The 21,844-nt window shown below is 38.6% G+C and overlaps 1 protein-coding gene across 2 annotated transcripts; it reads left to right on the top strand.

Moving 5' to 3' along the window:
* The first annotated feature begins 523 nt into the window (after positions 1-523).
* LOC146319388 (14-3-3 protein epsilon) lies at positions 524-20,333 on the top strand. 2 transcript variants are annotated; one of them, XM_084729995.1, is made up of 7 exons: positions 524-730; positions 8,108-8,307; positions 12,013-12,119; positions 13,664-13,870; positions 15,639-15,775; positions 16,716-16,770; positions 19,153-20,333. In XM_084729995.1, the coding sequence occupies exons 1-6, from the start codon at positions 667-669 to the stop codon at positions 16,721-16,723; spliced, it is 723 nt and encodes a 240-aa protein (XP_084586121.1). In that variant the 5' UTR covers positions 524-666; the 3' UTR covers positions 16,724-16,770; positions 19,153-20,333. The 2 variants fall into 2 exon arrangements, with proteins under 2 accessions (XP_084586121.1, XP_084586120.1); XM_084729994.1 differs by lacking the exon at positions 16,716-16,770.
* Positions 20,334-21,844: the final 1,511 nt, after the last annotated feature.

Genomic DNA, 21,844 nt, shown 5'->3' with positions numbered 1-21,844 from the left:
AAGGCAGATGCTGTTGCTGCAATTTTGACACAACTGACTGAAAAACTCATGAATACATGGTGATTAATTGATAAATGATTAATGATGAACATTCTTACTCCAAATCTGTGCTGCTGCAGTGTTTAGTTTTCTGTTTGTAATTCAAATTGCACAAATAAAAAACTTCTTAATTGCAGTAACTTGAGAATTTGTAATTAGTTACTTCCACCCCTGCATATAAGTAATCATGGCAACACGAGAAATGAACCCCCCATACATAAATGTAGTCGTTTAATGTAGTAAAATAAAACCTACTTAATTGTATATTTATTTTTACATTTATTAATATATTTATTGCCTCGTTTATTTGTTTCAGGATCTATTTCACAGCCTCGCTTATGTATTTATTTAATATTGTCTAAAATGGACAGATATTTCATCAGCATGTCCACAATAAGAAAAAGGGGTCTTGGCACGGCGGGGGCTGTGGGCGTTGATGAAGACTGCTGCTGCTGCGTGTGTTTCCCGGATGGACTAGCGACGCCATCTTTACGCCAGTGCTACCGGTGGGTCTTCGACTCAGCGGAGCGGCAGTGCTGTTGCTGATCCACCACCAGGAATCGCCGAGCAGCCGATAATCCTCCCTTTCCACCGGGACGTTACGAACGGTCCCAACGCCCGAGCACCATGGCCGATAGAGAGAACCAAGTTTACCAGGCGAAACTGGCCGAGCAGGCGGAGAGATATGACGGTAAGTCACAGAATACAAGTAGTTAACCAACAGCCATTGCAGAATGCCTGGCCCCTCTTCCCCCTCTGTCTCCCTGCGCAGGGGGCTCGGAGACGCAGGTAAAGCAGTTCACATGGATTTGTTGGGCGAGAGACAAAATGGCGGAGATTTCTTCAGCAGAATGAATCAGTAAACGTTTAAATTAACTGTCTCTGCTCAGTGGTGAAGCGCATTGACCTGCCCTGTCGAGTTCCCTGGTGTCTGGTTTAAGATGTACCATTAGCTATGTTAATTGGTGAGCCAAGCTAGTCCGCTGCCGATAGTTAGCACTAGCCATCTACATTGCTAACTAGCTGGCTAGCCTTTCATCAGCCCGGTCGTGCCCAGAAGGGAACCCCAGACCCGCGCAAGAGCTCGCGAGAGCGATCGTTCTATCTCAAACCATGATTTTCCTAGACGCACACTGAGTGGGTTGTGTCCATAAATATGACCAGATTTCAATCTCAGTGTTCTCAAAACATTAAATAATATTAGTTCGTGCAATGATGAATCAACTTCTGCAAATCTCGCGAGAGTATCTCAAATCAAGGGCTCCCTTCTTGACGCGACCCTCAGCCCCGACACGCGTCATGCCGAACTCCGTCAGAAAGACAGTGCAGCAAACGTCCACACCCCATCAAACATGACTTGTGCTTTATTTGAATCCGCAGTGTCTGATCCAACAAAAAGCTGCTGCTGCTTCAGAAGTAAAATATATCAGAAAATTACAGTCAATACTAACATTTCGCCCGTAGCTACGAAGTGTTTTTGTGAAGAGAAACCTGCTCCAACTTGGAAAAAAAAAAAAAAAAAACACACGTTAGGGCTGAAAACTTAAAATTAAGTAAATTCATCATGCTGTGTTGGGCGGAGGCCGTGAGATTATTTTTTTAACAGCTCTTTTAAGGTATTGATTTATGCTCTACCAGATGAATTTGCTAGACGCTGTCTAAGCAGCATCAATTAAAGTTAGAAACTGTATGTGTGTTTGTGATAACTAGGGCTGGCATTCCGTCTGCTGCTGTAAAGAGCCCAGCATTGCTGTGCGACTGTGTGGGGGGGCTCGTGCATTGATTGATAGATGAGCCATTGCACCAATAGTGTGCAGGAGTAGGCGGGGTAGAGACTATTGCTACTATGTGATAGGTGGCTGAGCAACAATGTCAGCCAGAAGTTTAGCTTGAGCTAACTTTTCTTTGCAGTAAATTGACTGGAAGTCCTCTTACCAAAGTAAAGTTTACTTACCTTAAAATTATTCTTTAGCTTTTTGTTAATAAATTTATAGAATAAGTCTGCAACTAACAATTATTTTCTTGGTCAATTAATCTGTTGATTATAATTGATCAGCTGTTTGGTCTAAAAATTGGATGATGATGGTATATATATCATCTTATATTCATTCTTCTTACATTCACAAGATAAATGCTTCTGTGTGGACAGTCAGACAGAGAACTTTATTGATCCCAAACTGGGAAATTCTTAAAGTGCTGGTATGGCGTGTGTGTCTGTGTCTGTCCTCTTCTCCTGCACTCAATCTGTGTTAAGAGACAGGTGACAAATCATGTGGAATAATTGCCTAATTTTAAAGACACATTCACAAACAGCAGTGAGCTTGTAACACAATAGCTTTATGACCTGTTCTGCTGTCCCACCCTTTTTCCACAGAAGTTCAACAACAATTCACAACGCCACAACTAGGGTGTGAACCTTAAATGTCATACTGCTGCGCTCCAGGTTGCAAGTTGTATCCAAGTAGAGAATCGGACAAATCATCATGACACTACCTCCTGATTCATCAGCAACTGAAAAGTCCGTGGATAGTGAAAATCTCAATGGACATCAGCCCACATTTCAAGCTTGAAATAACATATTTGATCAACTTGTTATCGTCTATAGCACAACAGCTAATGTTAGCATTCAGCCACTTCCTAGCTATAGATGATATGACAGCAGAGGCATAAATTAATTCTGAAATATCAACGCACATCATGGACACATGAATTTAATGCTAAGGCCAGAGGTAAAACACACTGGATGTCTTCAAGCTTGTAATGTAGACTATCGTTAATGTTCTGGTTAAGTCAGCAACATGTGAGCTTATGCTCACTGGAATGCATACTTCCATGTAGATTACATCCAACACAAAAGTACAATAAGCAAAAACTTGAGATCACATTGTTGTTTTGTTACACTCTAATGCACTGGTAACTAGTGCATTAGTGTAACAAAACAAGAATTACAGTAAAAAGCTTTGTCGTAAATAAAGAAAGTTGGTGAGAGTCGTTAAAAAAAAGACAGAATGGCAGTTAACATCACATTGTAAGCTTGATTACATCCAGTGTGTTTTATTTCCAGGTTAAAAAAAACTGTCAAATGTGTGTTAATATTTCAGAATTAATTAATTTACCCCTTTCCTATCGTATCGTTTCACACCATTAGTGATTTTTAGCTAGGAAGTGGTTGAATGCTAACATGTAATGTATAATGGTAGCTAATGAATAATCAAATATGTAATATTAGCACAAAAATATTGACCAATGTCCCTCAACATTTTCACTATCCTTTGTCTTTTCAGTTCCTGATCAGTTAGGAAGCGGTGAAATCATAACAGTTTGTCAGATTCTCTACTTAAATATTACTTGTAACCTGGAACACAGTAGTACGACATTTGAGCTTCCCACCCTGAGGGTGACATCAGTGGAAAATGCCCACTGTGTGAATATGGTGAATGCCCGCTATGCCTGTTTGTACCTTTTACACAGAAAATGATTGTATAAATTAAAACAGACCAGTTAGTGTTTTTCATTTCCAAAAACATTTCTTTTTCTGTGGTATTTCTTTTACATAATAGTAGGGCTGCATGATACGGTAAAAAAAAAAAAGTTATATTGATTATCGTCATGAAAATGAATCAAATTAATGAAATCATGATTGCAATATGATTAGTGGGAATGATCACATTTGTGTCAAAATTTTCATTTTTACTGAAAAAAATAGTAAAATCATGATGATGTGACATTTGGTGGTGTCTGTACCAAACAGACATGTTTTCTTTCATCTCAAGAACAACATTTTTAGGCCAAGGCATTATATTATTGAATTTTATTATAATGCTGTTTTCACACACTGTTTTCCTTTTTCAAAAAAATTCATTTTGGCCCTGCAATTTGGATTTTGCACTTGGTCATAGTGTGATTTCGATGTATTGCAGTTTGTAATTAAGCCTTACATAATCTGAAGTTTTCAGTTGAAAAGAGAAAAATAAACAAACTGTCAGTGAACACTGTCTGGTTTTGCTGCAAGCCAAATTTCAGGCAGGACAGTAAAAGTTGAACTGAGGTCTTGAATGAGCACTTCGATATTTTCTTTTATAGCTTTGGTACTTTTGATACCATGAAATGCTAGCATTGTATTGTTTTTAGACATGGCATTGAAAAAGTACTGATATTTCAATTCTTTTGACAACCTTAAGTGTCTCACTGAAGAACGAAGCTTCTTATAGCATACTGTAGACTTCACAAACTACAGCTTTGAAGATGAACTGTAATTTCCTTTTATAGCAACCCTGGAAGTTGGTGTCCAAATGAGGGCTGGAGAGTTGTGAAGTGGGAGGAGCTATTTTGAGCACCCTGTTGTTGGAAGTAAAAGTCCCATTCATTTTTCCCATAGACAAATTTTACATGACTCACAGTTGAAGCACTTCTGCAGCTTAGATCAGCATTGAACTCCCCCAGTTAAATCATCAGGTTAAGAACTCAGTTCTGTTTCTTTCATAAAAAGTCTAAGGTAAACTTTTAAGTATGACTCCAAAGGTGCATTTTAAGGATCATTCAAAAATCTGTGACGTGCACTGCGAACCGTGGGTGGAAGCTAAAGATAATGGGTAAAGGTTCAGTCTGTAAGATTTATCTGTATCTGTAAGCACAATATGGCAGAAACGGAATATATGGCAGGAAGTTTGCTGTAATTATTGCATACTCATCTGAGAATAAGAATTGGTGTGTTTGTTACCCTAGAAATAGCCCTGTAAATCTAGGGTGGGTCTGCTTTTACAGCGTCTGCCGTGTTGAACTGCCATGTTTCTACAGCAGCCCAGAATGGACAAAAAAAAACGCTGGCTTTAGATACGACCTTTCGCACTGTACAATGGAGGGAACACACTTTCTCCCCCAACTCCACTGAAGCCCACATTGTCTCATCCTGTGGCCGTAGATCTGTGTAGCTTGTAATGCTGAGAAAATGTTTAAAAAAGCACTGAGAGGTCACTCAGTTTGTTTGAGTGCAGGCTGGGCTGGAGGGTAAAGTGATCAAAGCAGCATAGTTCTCCTCCTGGCCTGCAACCATCATGTATCAGGTTTCTCCAGCATGCTGCACAGAGCCCTGCTATTGGCTTCTGCAGATAACACCCTGTCTGTGAAGCTGAAAGCCAAATGATTGACACGCTGCTATTACCTCCAGGGTAGCATGTTTAGCATGGGAACCATTTCCACATTACCCATAATAGTACAATCTATTGTTTAAAATAGTCTCAGGTTTATCCAGTAATGACGTAAACTATATCAGAGGCAGTTTAATCAGTCAGTTTAATTTATTTAGGCGTTTAAATTCCTGTGAGTCCTTCTTGAACTGCTTCTGGTTATTTGATTGAAGAGCCCCTTATTGTGTCTGTTTTATGTTAATCCCCAGGGAAACGGCTTGTTGTGCTGATTAGTTGCTCCTTCAGATGGGAGTGTCAAATTGCTTTCATTGCCATTTCGTCTCTGGATTCTACATTTTCACACCATACCCTACTGACTCACCTTGAAGATGTGGAATGTAAAAATACAAGAATGACAATGCGTATAGCTCTCAGGTTCTTCGCCCCGACGCCGTTCCCACAGTACGTGCTCATAGGTGCTGAATCTCTGCATTAGAGGCGTTTATACTTGGGCAGTGTCCCAGGCACTCCATTAATAAAATACTGAGGATGACAGAAACCTTTCAAGGTTCTGCAGTGTGTGTTAAACTCTTTGTTAATGGAAGGAGGATGTGCTTATTTTCAATCAGGGAAATCAATGTTTCTTTACCCCGAAATGTTGATAATTATAATGGAGGAAATGGTTTTAAATATTACCTCAGTTTACAAAAACTGTTTTCACATTTACCTCTAGTGTCATTAAGCCATGCTCCAGATCTTTGGTGGTCTTCAAAACATTAGAAAATTTGTCAGTGACATCTCAGTTTCTTTGGAAAATCCACAGAATACACTGTCAGCAGTTTTAATCATGACAGTTTAAGTAGGAATGAGCCTCAGTGAAACCATTATACCTAAGGACCATCTTAAAAGCTGAAAGTCAGCATTTAAAACGTCCCAGTCATTGTTCCATTTAAAATTTTAAGCATTTTAAATCTAAGCTGCATTAAAGTAAACGACTAGATAGTCTTGATTTGTGTTTCATCAAAAACACACCACATCATCTTGTAATAGACTGTGCATAATTTGATCATCTACATAATGGTGATGTGACAGGAGACCTGATGGTGGTGACAAAATGTCAAAATATTAAACTATGTTTTCCAGAGCCCATATAGTGGCACTTTGAAAGCTTCTCTGACAGAACTCACAAACATTAGCATGAAATGCCATGTCAATGACTACAAGTTGAGCTGGGCTGGCACTAGGATTTTGTTGCCCACATCCATATTTGAAACATTTGAAAATTATGTCGGCCAATATACCTTTTCTAACCTAAACACACAGCCACGTGAAGCATTTTACTGAGGATTGGTTGATGTCTCTTTTGCAAAGTCAATATTTTAAAATGGAAATAGTCAACTTTTTGGTCTACTTTCACTGATCATTATGAAGTAGTAGAAGTTTATTACATACTGTAATGGCTGCAGAATAATGAAACCATCTGCATTTAGGTTGGTTCCCTGTAAGCCTCGCTTTCATTGTCTGCCACTGGGCACAGTTTTTCTTGGAAAATGAGGTCTCTATTAATGATTAATGAACCAAAAAAACAGTCTTTTTATCCTAATGTTGTCTTCTAAATGTACGTAAACACCAACCCCTGCTGTAGTTACTTGTTTATGCAAAGCAGTAGGCTAATGTTGGTCAAACTGTTGTTACTAGAGCTGCAATGATTAATTGAAAAATTGCTTATTAATGTTTTTGAGTAAATTTCTAAGAAAACCTGACAGTAAACTGAATATCTTTGAGTTGTCCTCTTGGGCTTTGGAGAGCATTGACCAATATTAATTTATTTATTTACAGTTTTCTGATGTTTTATAGGCGAATATTGTTAGTTGCAGCCCTAGTTGCAAAATGCAATATACATTATTACTAACGATGCGATGATTGATTATCAGTCGGCAGCTATTTTGTAAAATCTCTGATTTCTGCTTCATGAATGTGAATATCTTTTGGTTTCTTTACGTGGACAGTACTCTGCCCAATTAGCAAATAATAAGTGGCTCTTTGAGAGACTAGCAGAACTAGATAGTGTTGATGGCTGTACAACAGAGCAGGCCATGGAAAAAGCTACCTATCAAGTGGGACCAGCTAATGTTTTAGCCTAAGCAGATACAATTCCAATCTAAATCCCAGTCAAGTGTCTGCTCTTTGCTTGGGCGACAGTCGGACTCACAGGTAGTTAAAAGCTGCATTAGATCAGGGTTAAAGAATGGTGTCACCTGTCAGAGGGCTCAGTAAATTTATGACAGTACAGCCTGAACCCCACTACAGAGCCTGATGATAGGTCAAAATGTCTTTTAACACCAGTACTGGACTGTCACAGGAATGCTCACCCAACATTCGGCACATTTCACAATCTGTAATGATAAATGTGCTATACTGAGTTAAAAATAAACTCGGTTCTCTCTGACAGAGGTCGTCACAGGACCAATAGTTTTGTGGATTCATTTTTTTTTGAAAAAGTGATCCAATCCAAACGGGACCTAGGGACAGTCAGACTTGGTTTGGAATAAATTGAGGGATAATTAGACTCGATCCAATAAGTGGCAGACCGGACAGACCTAAATCGAAAGAGAGAGAGACATAGAGAAAGCATTTCTGTGCTGCAATTTCATGTTGCATACTGGCGGATCTGTATGCTAGTATCAGTATATCAATGATCAGCTAAAAATGGCAATATTAGTCATGCTAATGTATTCATAGTAACCATTAAACAAGCCTGTCCTGGCAAAAACGCTGTCAAAGCCAAGAAAAAGGGCAGTTAGAGGACAATTCTCACTTGTGTCTTGTGTTTTCTTGTGAGTGAATTAATGATTAATATGGGGAAAACATTCAGATTGACAATTGTACAAGACGCAAACAAGACCATGCCTTATGCCATGTGCTTCAATGTCTCTCCGCAGAAATGGTTGAGTCGATGAAGAAGGTGGCCAGTATGGACGTGGAACTGACGGTGGAGGAGAGGAACCTGCTGTCAGTAGCATATAAGAACGTGATCGGAGCCAGAAGAGCTTCCTGGAGGATAATCAGCAGCCTCGAACAGAAAGAAGAAAACAAAGGCGGAGAAGACAAACTAAAGATGATCCGAGAATACAGGAAAACGGTCAGACACGCTTTTAAACCCGACTGATTACTTTCACTGATTATAAATGGTGTGAGATTGTATCCTTACAGGTTTCTCAGTGATTTTGATTATAATAATTCAGGAATTTATCAGGGTAGCTACAGTCTTAATGTATAAAATGCACATTTACTAATAGTAGGCCATAGAAAATAGCCTAAAATCTGTTTGGGAAGGTCTTAAATATGTATTATTCAAATGCTATAATGGTCTAAATTTCACAGCAAAATCAACAGAGGTGAATACCTCTTTTATCCTGTTACAATCTGTAGTTTTTTCTATTCATGTTTGCAAACTTTCTCTCCTGGTGACCACCATAGTGTCTGGGTGGAGCCTAGCTAGTTAGCTATCCTGTAAACACTGAAGTTTCCATTTAACTCTTGGTCTCCAGTATTTCAGAGCAAGTCTCATTCATTTCTGTGCCACCTAAATTTTCTTTTTAACTCAAGTTAATGTCACTTTGTCCCATTTATTTATTTTTTTTCATTTATCATCACTATTTTGAACTAAGAATATATGTTATTGTGGCCATTTGTCAGAAAAATTAAATCAAATGTCCACTGGTGCAGCATAGGAATGGAGAAGTTCAAGCAAAAATAAATTTGTGGTACGCAAAAACAAAATACATAAAACAAGAAAATAGTAACAATCATTAGAATAAACAAATAACTAAATGAAAAAAAAATCACAATCAAATCTACACAAGCAAAAAATGAAATTAAAACATTACTCAGAAGAGTACACATCTATTTTCACTTTTGTTGTTTGGTTTTATTGGAAAATTGGCCTTAAATTTAATTGTGGAAAATCTTAAAGCCCTAGATTTAACTTGCTTAGACATGTAGACACCCTGCTTAGGCAAGGCTTCAACATATTTCTTTCATTGAAGACATTCTAGATAAACAAATATAGAGCCAAACTTTGACCCAAACAACACAGAAAAATGGATGAAATGCACATATCTGTAAGCAGTGTTTTTGGGGTTTTTTATTCCATCCTTTTGTTGAAAGTTGTAGGTAGAAGTTTTGGTGAGACAAAATCACACAGTTGAAATCTGTCTGTGCTCATGTCTGCAACAGATTCCAACTAAACATTAACAGTCCTCTGTGAAGCTTTATGCAGCACACTGATTTGGTAAGCTTTGGCGGGAAGCTGGAGAAAAATTAGTCACCGTTGGCCCTGTTGCAGTCTCAAGTTCTCTTCCACTAGTTAGTAGCGCAAATATCTCTGGCTTTTAATGCTCGGTGTCCTGAATTGACACTTCACAACACCACACCCTGTTTCAGTTACTGTTGCTACTCCTGTCAAGTTTTCCTCTCTCACGCTGCACATATTCAGTTTACAGTGATAATGGTGGCAGGTTTAACATTGAAATTGAGAGTAATTGTTGAAACCCGAGGTCTTCAATTCCACAGGGACGCAGGCGTCTCATTTCAAGCTTATGACCGTGGATTTTAGCCAGTGCAGTGGTGTCTAACAGAAGTCTAACTGGAGCTAACATTGCTGCAGTTCGTAAGCTAGTTAGCCGGACATGCGGAAGTTAACAGCTTACAGCAGAGCTGATAAAGACGAAAGAAGGAAGAAGTTTAACCCCTTCCTCACATGTTTGTTTTTGTGTTTTATGTTTTTGAAAGACTACAAAAAAGACACCACCTTCCAAACTCAGGAGATGCTGAGTTTTGCTAGTTCCGCTTGGAGCCCCATGTATACCACTTCAACATGTCGACGAATGCAAAGGTTGTGGTGCCTAGTTACGGTTGCTGCCCTTCAGAGGAGGGTCTTGAGTAGGGTCAGTACAAACCCAGTGGATTCAAGGAGAACTAATTTGAAATAGCTTCCTATCTTTATTTCCTGGAGATAAGTGTAGTTGGTGCACTCTCAGGTAATCGAATTTCCATACCGAGTTGGCGAGATGCCAGAGACGCTTTAGCCTTCTTGGCCAGACTCTTTAAGCTCTCCTCGACAGGCCTCTTCACTTTGAGAGGAAATGGTGTGATTTCACAGCCCAACAACACTTGTCTGAGTGAAATAATGAGGTAAGCAGTGACCATAAATCAACTGTAAATCACTTTTTCTGCTGCAGAGAACCTCCCAGTCACTGGTGGCACCACTGAGTGCAATGCAGCACCACAATCTTCCAGTCATGTAGTGACTGGAGAAAAAGATTTTACAGGATAATTAATTTCACCCGCGTTCAAATCTGAGAAAGCTGCGTTTTTGTCGCAGAACTTGCACCACACATTTGATCAGTGATGATAATGGGACTTAAACGTCAAATTAGCAAAATTCATATGGTCTTGTGACTTTTAAGGTGATGCCTCTGCCATTATATGTTGCATTTCTTCAATGGTGGACCTGTTGAACCGCTTATTTAGCAGTGAAAAATATGGTGACAAAAGCAATAATTGCAACAATTAGTTGTCTAAAATTCACTCACCATGTTCTTCAAACGGGTTGAGGCCATATCCAAAGAAAGAATTGTTTTGTTTGCAAGGACATGTTGCCGTACAGTGATGTTAAATGTCAGATTTAGATGGCTGACACTGACCCTTGACCTGAGTCACACAATACCCAGGCAGCTTGTTTCTGACATATGCCTCCATGGGGACGGCCCCCAAAGCTGCCCCACGTATCTCTGCCCACTTCAGCTACTGCTGGTGTGGTGGTGGATAGAATTTTGGAAATTTTTATGGCTTCAATTAATGATAACTTTCATTAATGATTCATCATTTCGTCAATAAAATGTCAAAGAAAAATGAAAAATGCCTGTCACAATTTCCATAGACCAAATTGTTGCCTTCAAATTGCTTTCTTTGTCCAACAGTCCAAAACCCAAAGACTCTTCAGTAACTTGTCATAAATGACAAAGAAAAGCAGAAAATCCTCAAATCCTTACATTGCAGTAAACTGCTAAAATGACTAATCAGTTATCAAAATAGTTGGCAACTAATTCTCTAAATGTTGCAGCTCAGACATAATTCTGTACTTAATTCGGGGCTCAACAGTAAGAGTTGGCCGCTCTCCTAGGGCAAATAAAATGCCATGTTGGGCAGGTAAATCTGACAAAAGTCTAACTATTTTGATAATCGATTATTTGTTAAAGTAATTTTTCACGCAAAATGGCAGAAAATGCTGTCGTTAGCCTCTCAAATATGGTGATTTCCTGCTTTTCTCTGTTTATCATATTAAATTGAATATCTTTGGGTTTTAGACTGACAAAAGGAGACATTTAAAGAAATCACCTTGGACTTTATAAAATGTCTGAAAACTATAAAATTAGACTAGATTAAACATTAACTTAAGTCTTGTTGAAAAAAAGAAGCTTAAACCAGACAATGTTCAACATTTTTGCCTTAAAAAATACTGAAATCATTGATGGATTATCAAAATAGTTGGCAATGAATGGACTAATCATTGAAGCTCTAGAAAGTTTGCACTCAGTACTTAAAATAAAAATTGATTGAGTAACTTATTTTTTAAATGAGTTACTTCTAGTCACTACCCATAGACGTGAATATGTTTACATATTGTTTGACAATGAATCTCAGCAGAGTTTAATCAAATAGGCTTTAAATTGCAGATGGATTTTCCTTTTTAAATTCAAAGGAAATTTGTATCTAACACCTGTGAGTTTTTGTGTGACCCCACAGATTGTTGACAGCAGTGTTTGTGTGTTTTGGTCTACAGGTTGAGAAAGAGCTGAAATCAATCTGCAACGACATTCTGGATGTACTGGACAAGCACCTCATCTTAGCTGCAACCACGGGAGAGTCTAAGGTTTTCTACTACAAAATGTATGTATCTAATATAAGTGTCTTTTTCTGTCACGCAAGTTCATTATAACAATTTATAAAATAAGGTCATGCACCTGTACAGTTGAACTTGATATCAGGTATAAGGGTATCAGGTATAATAACAAATCTATACAGTAAGATGTATAAAGATGCATGTGCCTTATCTAGAATATTACAGCAATATATAAATGTAAAACTGCAGTATATAGAAAATATAAGATGAATAGAAATATGAGAATGCATGTAGGAATTATTTCAAAAAATGTGCAACAAACTACAATCATAACGGTGTAATAATGATTTTGGATATATTGCACTGCGAGTTATTGTGCAAGTTATTGTAAATTCAGAGTCGTAGAATATGTTTCACAGTTTTACCTTGGTAGTTTTTAGATGGCTAAGTTAAGCAAAATGCATCCATACGAATGTGTTATATATTACTGACTGCCTCCAGTGAAAATCACATTTTTAACCTTGTCAGGTTATCAGGAGAGAAATGAGCAGTAAACACCTCATCAGAGTATTTCTAGCTTTGAAAATGCAGTGAGCAAGAGCAGTCTTAAAAAAAAAAAAAACATTCAGTCAGGCTGCGTATATGATGTCATAAACCTAAGGAACCAATCTGGCATCAGCTGATAATCATGGTTTCAATACCAGTATCAGTCATAAAAAAACTGGTACAGAGCCATCCCTAGTTTTTTTTATATAATTTGAGACGCATTTAAAAAGCTGGAATCAGAATTTTGCCTTTTTTTTTAACTAATAAATCAGACCAATTAAGCGATTATCAAAATATTTTGCAGTTAATTTAATAGCTGACAACTAGACCTAATCGATTAATTATTGTAGATATAAAACTAAGATTATCCGACGTTCAGTCTGCAATAGTGAAATGCATGCTAATTGTTCAGACTTGTTTTTTCTATTAAATTTTATGAACTGCTATACTCTACCCTCGAGCTTGCAGCGGCCTTTTGATTGCACTTCTAACCACAAGAGGGGTCTTTATTCACTCGGCTCAGTACTATCTAGACAGCAGATACTGATCTGTATCTTAAAGCTGTTAGCTTGATATATGTTGCTGCTCTTTAGCTCAGTCCTGCTTCACTTGAATAGGATTCTGACTCTCCAGCCTGAATTATACATGCATACACCCTAAAAATCACAGTTCTCTTTTATGTTAAAACACCAGCAAGAGAGACAGTAATACAAAGACCATAATAATATAGTCAATATTTGCCGCAAGTTACAAAAAGGACTGTAGTAACTCCCACTGTGAGTCAGTATTTAAATGGGATATGCTGTGACAAGAGTGTGACAATTTGTGAAAGGTGTTAAAAAAAAATAGTGGTTGTTAACCAAGCTTTAATAATTGTTGGAAAACCACAGCTCTTTGTTGGGGAGCTCTGTGTTATATGCTGCAACTATTGCTGATTTTTGAATGCATTTGTCAAACTTGTCAGTGCTCTGGGGTCTTAATTGTTATATATGTTTTTTCATAATGCACATGTGTGAAATCTGACTGTGCTGTTCCCTGTGTTCAGGAAGGGAGATTACCACAGGTACCTGGCAGAGTTTGCCACAGGCAACGACAGGAAGGAGGCAGCAGAAAACAGTTTGGTTGCGTACAAAGCTGCTAACGACATCGCCCTGATCGAACTCCCTCCAACGCACCCAATTCGTCTGGGACTGGCCCTTAACTTTTCAGTTTTCTATTATGAAATCCTCAACTCGCCAGACCGTGCTTGCAGGTACGTGTGATCATTTCGTGTTGTCTGGTACATCCGACTTTAAAAGATGTGAATTCACTTAAACTCCATTTCTTATTGTTATATTGATCTGATTGGAATTGCCCACTGAGATTCATAGTGTTGTTAGTGTTTTCGGAAAGGACATAAAAACTACATAAAATGTTTTAGGGCCCAGAAAATTTAAGATTGGAATCATCACTATATATATATCTGTATAGTTTTAGCTGGGACACTTATTAAAAAATGCTGGTGACAACATTTTTGTGGTTAACTGATGAGAGAAGGTGAAAGGTGTGGCTGTTAAACAAGTTTCGACTTGTGTTTTTAGCTGCGTCGTTGTAGAGGGTGTAAACTTCAGAGTCTCTAGATCACCACAAACCACAATACTAACTGTGATGGAAGCAGAGAAGAGTGATAGAAACTAGGGGTGTGCAGGATTAGTCAGTGATATGGTTAAACATCATCACCACAAATACTAGTTGGTTAAACTATTTGTCAGTGTTTTTTTCATGTACAGTGGCATTTAACTGCTGCCTCTAAGGTGTTATGCAGCTGCCCACCACTAGTCGGGGCTGCAGCCCCTCTCGCCCAGCGTTGGTGCCTCAAAAGCCCACCCAACCTTGGATTTTGTTATCAGCAAAGTCAGACAGAGGACAGCTTGTTAAACCTGCATGGTTTGGCAGTGTTTTGATCCAGAAAATGAAAATTGGGTTGAATTCAGGCTGTGTCAGAATAAACTAAAATATAGAACCACTAGACTGGAGAGAGTAGAGCAGGCTGCTGCTGCTAGCACTGTTAATGTTCGCCACACTGTGTGTCAGGCTGGCAGCTAAGCGTCTGGTAAATAATGTTGCTAACCCCCAGACACTGTGATCCTTTTCGGTCCAAAAAGATGAAGCCTTTAGTGAGTTGGTCTCATGTTTTGTTGGTTAATGTGAAATTCAGCGGTGTTTAAAACACAATATGGCGATTTGTAGATTGTGACTGATGGCTTCAAACCACTCTTACAACATGCAGTATTTGTACAGTGTTTAAGATAATTATTATTATTATCTAAATTAAAATTTGTGTTTAGTCAACAGGAACATCCCTAATAGAAATGGAGCTTTGCTGCAGCTTTACTGAACTTTTTAGCCTCTTTGTTTTGGTTTCATGTTCTGAAAATTCACTAACAACCTGGAATTGTAAGTAGAAAAACTCTGATAAAGCCACTGTGTACTACTTCCCAGTGCCAGATATCAGAGATAAAAAGTCATCCAGTGGCAGGTGAACAATCAGCTGGTTGGGGCCAAACTGGAGCTAAAATGAGGATATTTTTCTAATAATATTTTAAGATTTTTTTTTCTGCCCTCTGGATGCCAAAAATCCTCGAGTGCACCTTTCAGTATATCAGAAAATACCCTAACTGTTTGCCATTTCTGTCCAGTCTGGTAAATTACATCCACGTGTTTTCTCTTTAATCTTTCCTTGTAGATGTGGCTAAAATTCCACATGAAAAGAAACTGTGTTCCAGCTGTTGGCTGCTGATGCTCCAGGATGTTTGCTAAATGATTCTCAGGAACTATGCTACTTGAAAACAGTCCTGACACGGAACAGATTTAATTTCCATCCTTGCACTTAACCCCACTGCCTCTTCAGAGGAGCTGTTAATAGAATCAAAAACAGACCGTCGATGGAGAAAAAATAGTATAAATACAGATGGTACCTGTGCGTTCTGCCACCTGTTTACATGTGTCACTGTGTTGTCTCGTGTCCTCTCTGCTGACAGGTTGGCGAAGCAAGCGTTTGACGATGCCATTGCAGAACTGGATACGCTGAGCGAGGAAAGCTATAAGGACTCAACACTTATCATGCAGTTGCTACGTGACAACTTGACACTATGGACCTCAGACGTGCAGGGAGATGGTGAGAACCATTCCTTTCTTCTCAGGACATTAGTTATAGTAGCTTGAAACTCCTCTGATTTCAACTTGTTCACCTCTGGGTGATTATTGACTGATTCCTCGCTGCCACCACCATTGCTTCCCTTTTGACAAATTTTAAAACTGATTTGTTACTTCAAGCCCCTGATGATGTCCTTTGGCTGAAGCCTCTTAACATTAGAACAGAAATTAAACTAAAAGCATTGAATGATTTTCTTTACGTTTGCCAAGAAAGTTTTTGAAACATTATTCAAGTGCTCATGCATGGTCCAAGGTTTTCAAATCTCAGCTAAAAAACATAGAAGACCACAGATGTAACAACAGATTTAACTAATTTTAAATATTTTAGTCTGAAGGCTCAAACAAGGCAATAAAGTTCAGCCTTTGTTGTTTTTCTTTGCCACCTGGAATATCTACTTGAATTTAAGTGTGACCTCAAAAAGTCAAATTGTATCATGGATTTGGGGAATCATGTCACCCCTAGTATAATTCAGTCAAGACACAGGACTGCACACTTGGCATTTATGCTAAATGATTTGGACTGGTGATTCCAGGGATTTCACAAAAAGTGCATGAGTAAATGTGACTTGAGAAAAACACTGACAAATATTCCAGTGCTGTTCCACTTCAGACTACAAGACTCAAAAATCAGGGAGACTCTGATCCAGTTAATAAAGTTAAGGTGTAAACCCCTCAAACAGGATCACACAGAAAGATAATCTGTTCAGCCTCTGATCGGTCACCAAATCTGCCCAATTATTCTCTAGTGTGGGGCCAGCAAGGGCATCAAGAAAACCTGGAAGAACAATGTTAACTTTTCCTCTAACCTTTCCCCTCAGCACAGCGGTTTCTCTCCCTCTTTTCCCCCTCAGTACTCACACACATCTCTAATCATCTCTCATCTCTCCCTCGCTCTTCTGTAGAGCCTTAAGGACAGCCCTCTTCCTTCACTCTTCCTCCATTATAGAAGTATATTTTGTAAGTCATTCCTCCTCCTGTCTTTGGCTTTTTCACCTTCAGCTGTGACTCCTGTCTCACCACCTTAACATCTGCCACCTTCACTAACCTCCTCACACTACAAAGTTCAGCCTTGTTGAATGTTTTCGGGGTTTAGAGGAGATGATGGACGATGGAAGGATTACAGAGCTGCAATTATTTAAAATGTGTATATGTACTATGTGATGTTTTTCACTTGTTCTTCACCTTTTTCTGCACGAGTTGAACTTGAGTGCTGTGCGTTTTAGTGTCTTAAAGGGTGTCTGCAAGTCATTAAGTCTAAACCGTACTGGGTTGTGTTTAAATCTCTCCAGGACATCAGGTTAATACGTAACTCTCCAATAGAGAGGTGAAGTCCTGATTTCACCTCCAGCTAGCGGCTGCTCCACTGGCTTGTGTAACTTATTTATTTATTTATTGAGATTTTTCTTTTATCAGTCTGCAGTGTCACATGGTGCCCTCAACAATGCTGCATCTGAAACAGATATGTGAAACTTTAAGTTTATCACAATGTCAATACGTAATTGAAAATTGATGAAGTGAGCTTTCAGTTTCAATAATCGTTTGAATATTAGTGGGGGGTTTTGACTCCACACCCCTTATTTGCAGTATCCGGCACGTGTCAGAGGAAATAAGCAATGCTGTAAAGATGACGCAGTGTAGGTTGACACCCTGTAGAGTGTCTCACTATTTATTTATTTATTTTTTGATAAAACTGCAAGGCCATGCAGCATTCACAGGTTGAATTTGTGTGAATTACTGCGGTCACAACTTCCTGGAGGGACTCGATATAGAACATTTTATCCTAATTCATTAATGAGATGAAAGAAGTGCAATCAGGAGTAATTACACATTTTAAATCTTAAATTTACAGAATTTCTTCCATTCCATCTTTTATTATTTGGCGACCCAAAACAAAAATCTCCTGTTGACCCGCCTGTGGGTCCTGAACCAGCCTTTGGGAATGACTGATATAGACTACTTTTTAAAAGAAAAGTCTGATGTAAATGACAGTTGTGAGAACATAAAACCAATGATCTGCTGATCTTTACGAATCAATCTCCTGTTGGAAAATGCTTTCTGACAAATAGGGGTGCAACGGATCAAAAAACTGGTTCGGATCGTATCACGGTTTTGAGTCAAGGTTTGGATCATTTTTCGAATATATTTAAGGCAGCTGTCAATATAGTGTGATCTGATGTTCTAATAGTTATGAAGGTTTGTCACTCAGACGAATGCTTAATGAGAAACTTGCCTTGAAATAGTAAAAATGGATTTGTTGTATCAAAGTTTCCAGAGGCTTTAATAAAAAGTGTCTTCACATTTAATTGTGAAATGTTTGCATAAACATGAGTTAACTTTCCACCCTGATGGATAAACATTTGAATCCAGCAGTGATTCCAGCCTCGGCTTTAGACTGATAAAACTTGTGGACACCCTGGTCCTTCACCGTGCACGTTAGCACCACTGAACACGGCCCACCGGGGCGTTTCACTGCAGAGTTTGTAAAGGTGTGAACGCAGCTTGTTGAAGTGTGATATAATGGACAAACAGCATGTGAGTAAAGCTGCTGCTCCATCTCCTGTGGTTTTCTCACATCCCAGTTAGCTCTGGTGCTAATGAGCGCTGTTACGGTTTCTATTTTAATCATGATGGATTCTCGAGCCTTTGTTATTTGTGCCTCTTAATTCTTCATTACACGGATGGCTGTGCTGTCTCTATGGTAACCTTTCTAAGCAACCATTCGGACAGGTTCACAAGGCATTTTACCCCCTCAGTAAATCTGACTGTGGCTCGTTCTGAAGGTGCTGTGGATTAACACACACTCACTGGGCTGCATGTAGACACAACCACTGCATTTATACTTCTGAATGTTTGGGTTATTTGTAGCATGATTAACTGATTTCTGATATTTCTGACCTGATCCCACTCATTTCTAAAAGTTAGATAGTTGCAAATTGAGTAGCCCGTGATATTTAACCCATTATTTCACATGATGATGAACATAACAAAAGTAAGAACAAAAGTAACATTTTACAATGGTTTAAAAAGTGTTTATTAAACATTATAGGAAAGCACTCTTGTACATGATGGAAGGTAAGATTGTATATGATATAAACATATAACATTAAACATAATAGCACCTAACATTGCACATTGCCTAATAATGGTGTTGAGCCCCAATACCAGTAACAGCAAGAGAAATGGATAAATTTTCATTTAAAATCTTGAACCAGACTCTCTCTGGCCGGATGCTCACACCAGCGTCTTCATCCTCTAACGGCCACATTCCGCTCCGTTTTGAAAACGTCTTAACGAGCGTGCAGAGATAACGTGACTGTTCTTGTTCTGTCATTCTCTCAGGTGAAGAACAGAAACAAGAAGCACTGCAAGATGCGGAGGAAGAGACCCAGTGAGACTGAACAACACGAGACAAGCCCTCCGCCTCCTCCTCTTCTTCCTCCTCCTCCTCCTCCTCCCTTCTTTCTCTCCTCCCAGCACTAGCTCCTGTCCCCAGCCACAGTTTTCAGCTGGGTTTATACTGCAGCCCACACTCTTTCTCTACCTTTTCCTCCATTTCTTACCCATCTGTCTCACCTTTTTCTCCTCGTATGCACGTCATCTCCCGACCCCCTCAGGGCGCCGCTCGGCTCCTCAGTTCCACTCCTCCGGGGTTTTACCTTATTTTTGATGTCTCATTTTTGCAAGCCTGTACCCTTTAATAAGTCCTCTTTTACCGTTTTTATTTTGCTTTACATTGCTGTTATCATCTGTTGCCAAGTACGCTTGCCTGTATTTGTAACACACATATGCAAGAGTTTATTTAAAGACGATATTTTGCTGTTTTTTCCTGTATATGTGTGTTTATGATCAAGATACTGTCCATGCTTCTGTCAAGTCAGTAGGTTTTGAAACATTTTGAGGAAACATCGCAGTGTTGGAAGGTTTAAAAGGGATGCGTTAAAGCTTTTAGGAAGAACTTAAGTGCCCTCTTTACTTTGTGGTTACCAACCCTGCTCCTTCAACACATCAATAGGTTTCTTTTTTGTTTTTTTTCTTTTTTATAATGACAAACAGCAGAATGTCCCCCCGTCTCCGAGCATCACTCTGACCTCTATTCTTGTCCACTCTCGGACCAAGTATTGTGCTGCGAGGCTGTAGCGCTTTTGCTAATGGCAGATAGTTAGGTAATGGCTTTTTAGCAGACAAACTGTGTGTGTGTGCGTGGGAGGGGAATGCTCAACACTCTTTTGATTGTAACGTAATGCAGTTTTGCATTGGCACTATATAAACAAAAAAAAAGTTTGGGAAATAGAGGCCTGCTGTATCTTTACTCCCCTGACTCTTTCAGGTTTTTCCTCGTCTCGACTCTGTCTCTTTCCTCTCTGTTCCTCCTCTCTTCCTTCTGTTCAGTATGTGTAACGTGAATCTGATTTGTACTACTGGATGTTCTCACCGGAGCCACAAGTACCATCTGTATTCTTACTGAAACACAGCATGGAATTAACATTAAACTTCAAATTGAAAAAATGTTCAATTAAAAAGTGTCAGATCTTTTCCTTTCCTTCTGTAAGTGGTTTTGGTTTGACATGTTTCTGATCTGCGGACATGGAAACAGTCGTGAAGATCTGTACTCAAGTAGAAGTACTGTTACTGAAATATTACTCAACTACAAGTAAATCTACTGTTAAAAATGCTTGGTTCACATCCAGTCATGTTTTAAACTATTTAAAATGCTCTGGATGAAGTAATAAATTGTCTTTTCTACAAAATAATTTCAAATACCTTGTTAAATGGTTTACATACAGCCCTAAAGTTGCTTTTGTTTGGTATTCAAGGTTTCAAAACAAATAGTCCCTGCCCTTTACACCCCACCCCACACCCCCCGACACCTGGTGAACTGTGACTACTACAGCTGGGACTTCAGTTTGGCCAAAACTCAACCAGACAGACTCAGATTTTGCTGGAATAAGCAGCCAGGTAGCTTGTGAAAACAGCAGTATTCTGTCATGTGTAGTTGTTAGACATCACCTCCAGTAGAGGGCAGCAAACACCATGTTTTTCATGAGTTTTCTGACACTCACTTGTGTTAAACAGTAGATAATAGTCATTTACTCTGCTACTATCATTTTGGATGGGTCATAATTTAGTTTGTGTTTGATGGCAAGTCTTTATAAATTTATGAAGTTTCAGTCTCCTAAGGAATACAGTCACTTTGAAAAAGGCAGCACCAACAAGCTAACCACCTTAAAGTTGGGCCACTTATGTTTTATTGGCTGCCACCTTTACTGAAAGTTATGACAAAAAAGCAAAGACTTCTACAGTAATAGCTTTGTACTGACTTTCTTGTGTTAGTATAAATTTGGGATTAAAAAAAATTCAGTGAATTGGTCTCAATTAATTACACATAAGCAACCTATTTTGATTGCTAATGTGTTATTAAATCACTTTACAGAAATATTTGAGTAGAAATAATTGCAAAATTTCAGTAGCTTGCAATTCAATGACTCCAAATCAGTACAAAATATTATGGTGGACAAATAAATCACATTTTTGTGTTTGATTATAGTGCTTCATATTTTATATTAAAATTCAGCATTTTTGACTCAGCTGCTGGTACCTGTGCACTGCTCACATTGAAAAGCTCTTTTCCTTCGTCATTGTTCTCTTGTATTTAAAAAAAAAGCAAGAAGAGTGAAATGTGCAGAGTAAAATCTGCAACTGAGTGTTTTTATGTTGATTCATGTCCCAAAGATTGATTTTTGATCCCTCTTGATATAGAATTTAAATTTCTATCATCTGTCATATCATGATTTTTGTCTTTTAAGCACCCTCTGTACACTGTGCATGCAAGTTTGTCCTTTGTCCATCCACAGAAAACTGTATATTGGCTACAAAAATTAAGATCACAAGTTTGAATATTAATTAAAATTGTAGGCCTCATTTGGGAATTAATTTTAGGAGTAACTAAGTAGAATAGAAAATGCAATTCATACTGAAAGTTGAAAAAACATACTCAAAGTACCTTAAAGGTCCTTTATTTTGCCCCTTTCTG

This window comes from Lutjanus erythropterus, chromosome 11 (assembly GCF_056507025.1).
Source record: "Lutjanus erythropterus isolate fLutEry1 chromosome 11, fLutEry1.hap2, whole genome shotgun sequence".
Classification (NCBI taxonomy): Eukaryota; Metazoa; Chordata; class Actinopteri; order Lutjaniformes; family Lutjanidae; genus Lutjanus; species Lutjanus erythropterus.
The sequence above is the reverse complement of the archived record's forward strand: the minus strand, read 5'-3'. Positions and strand labels throughout refer to the sequence as shown.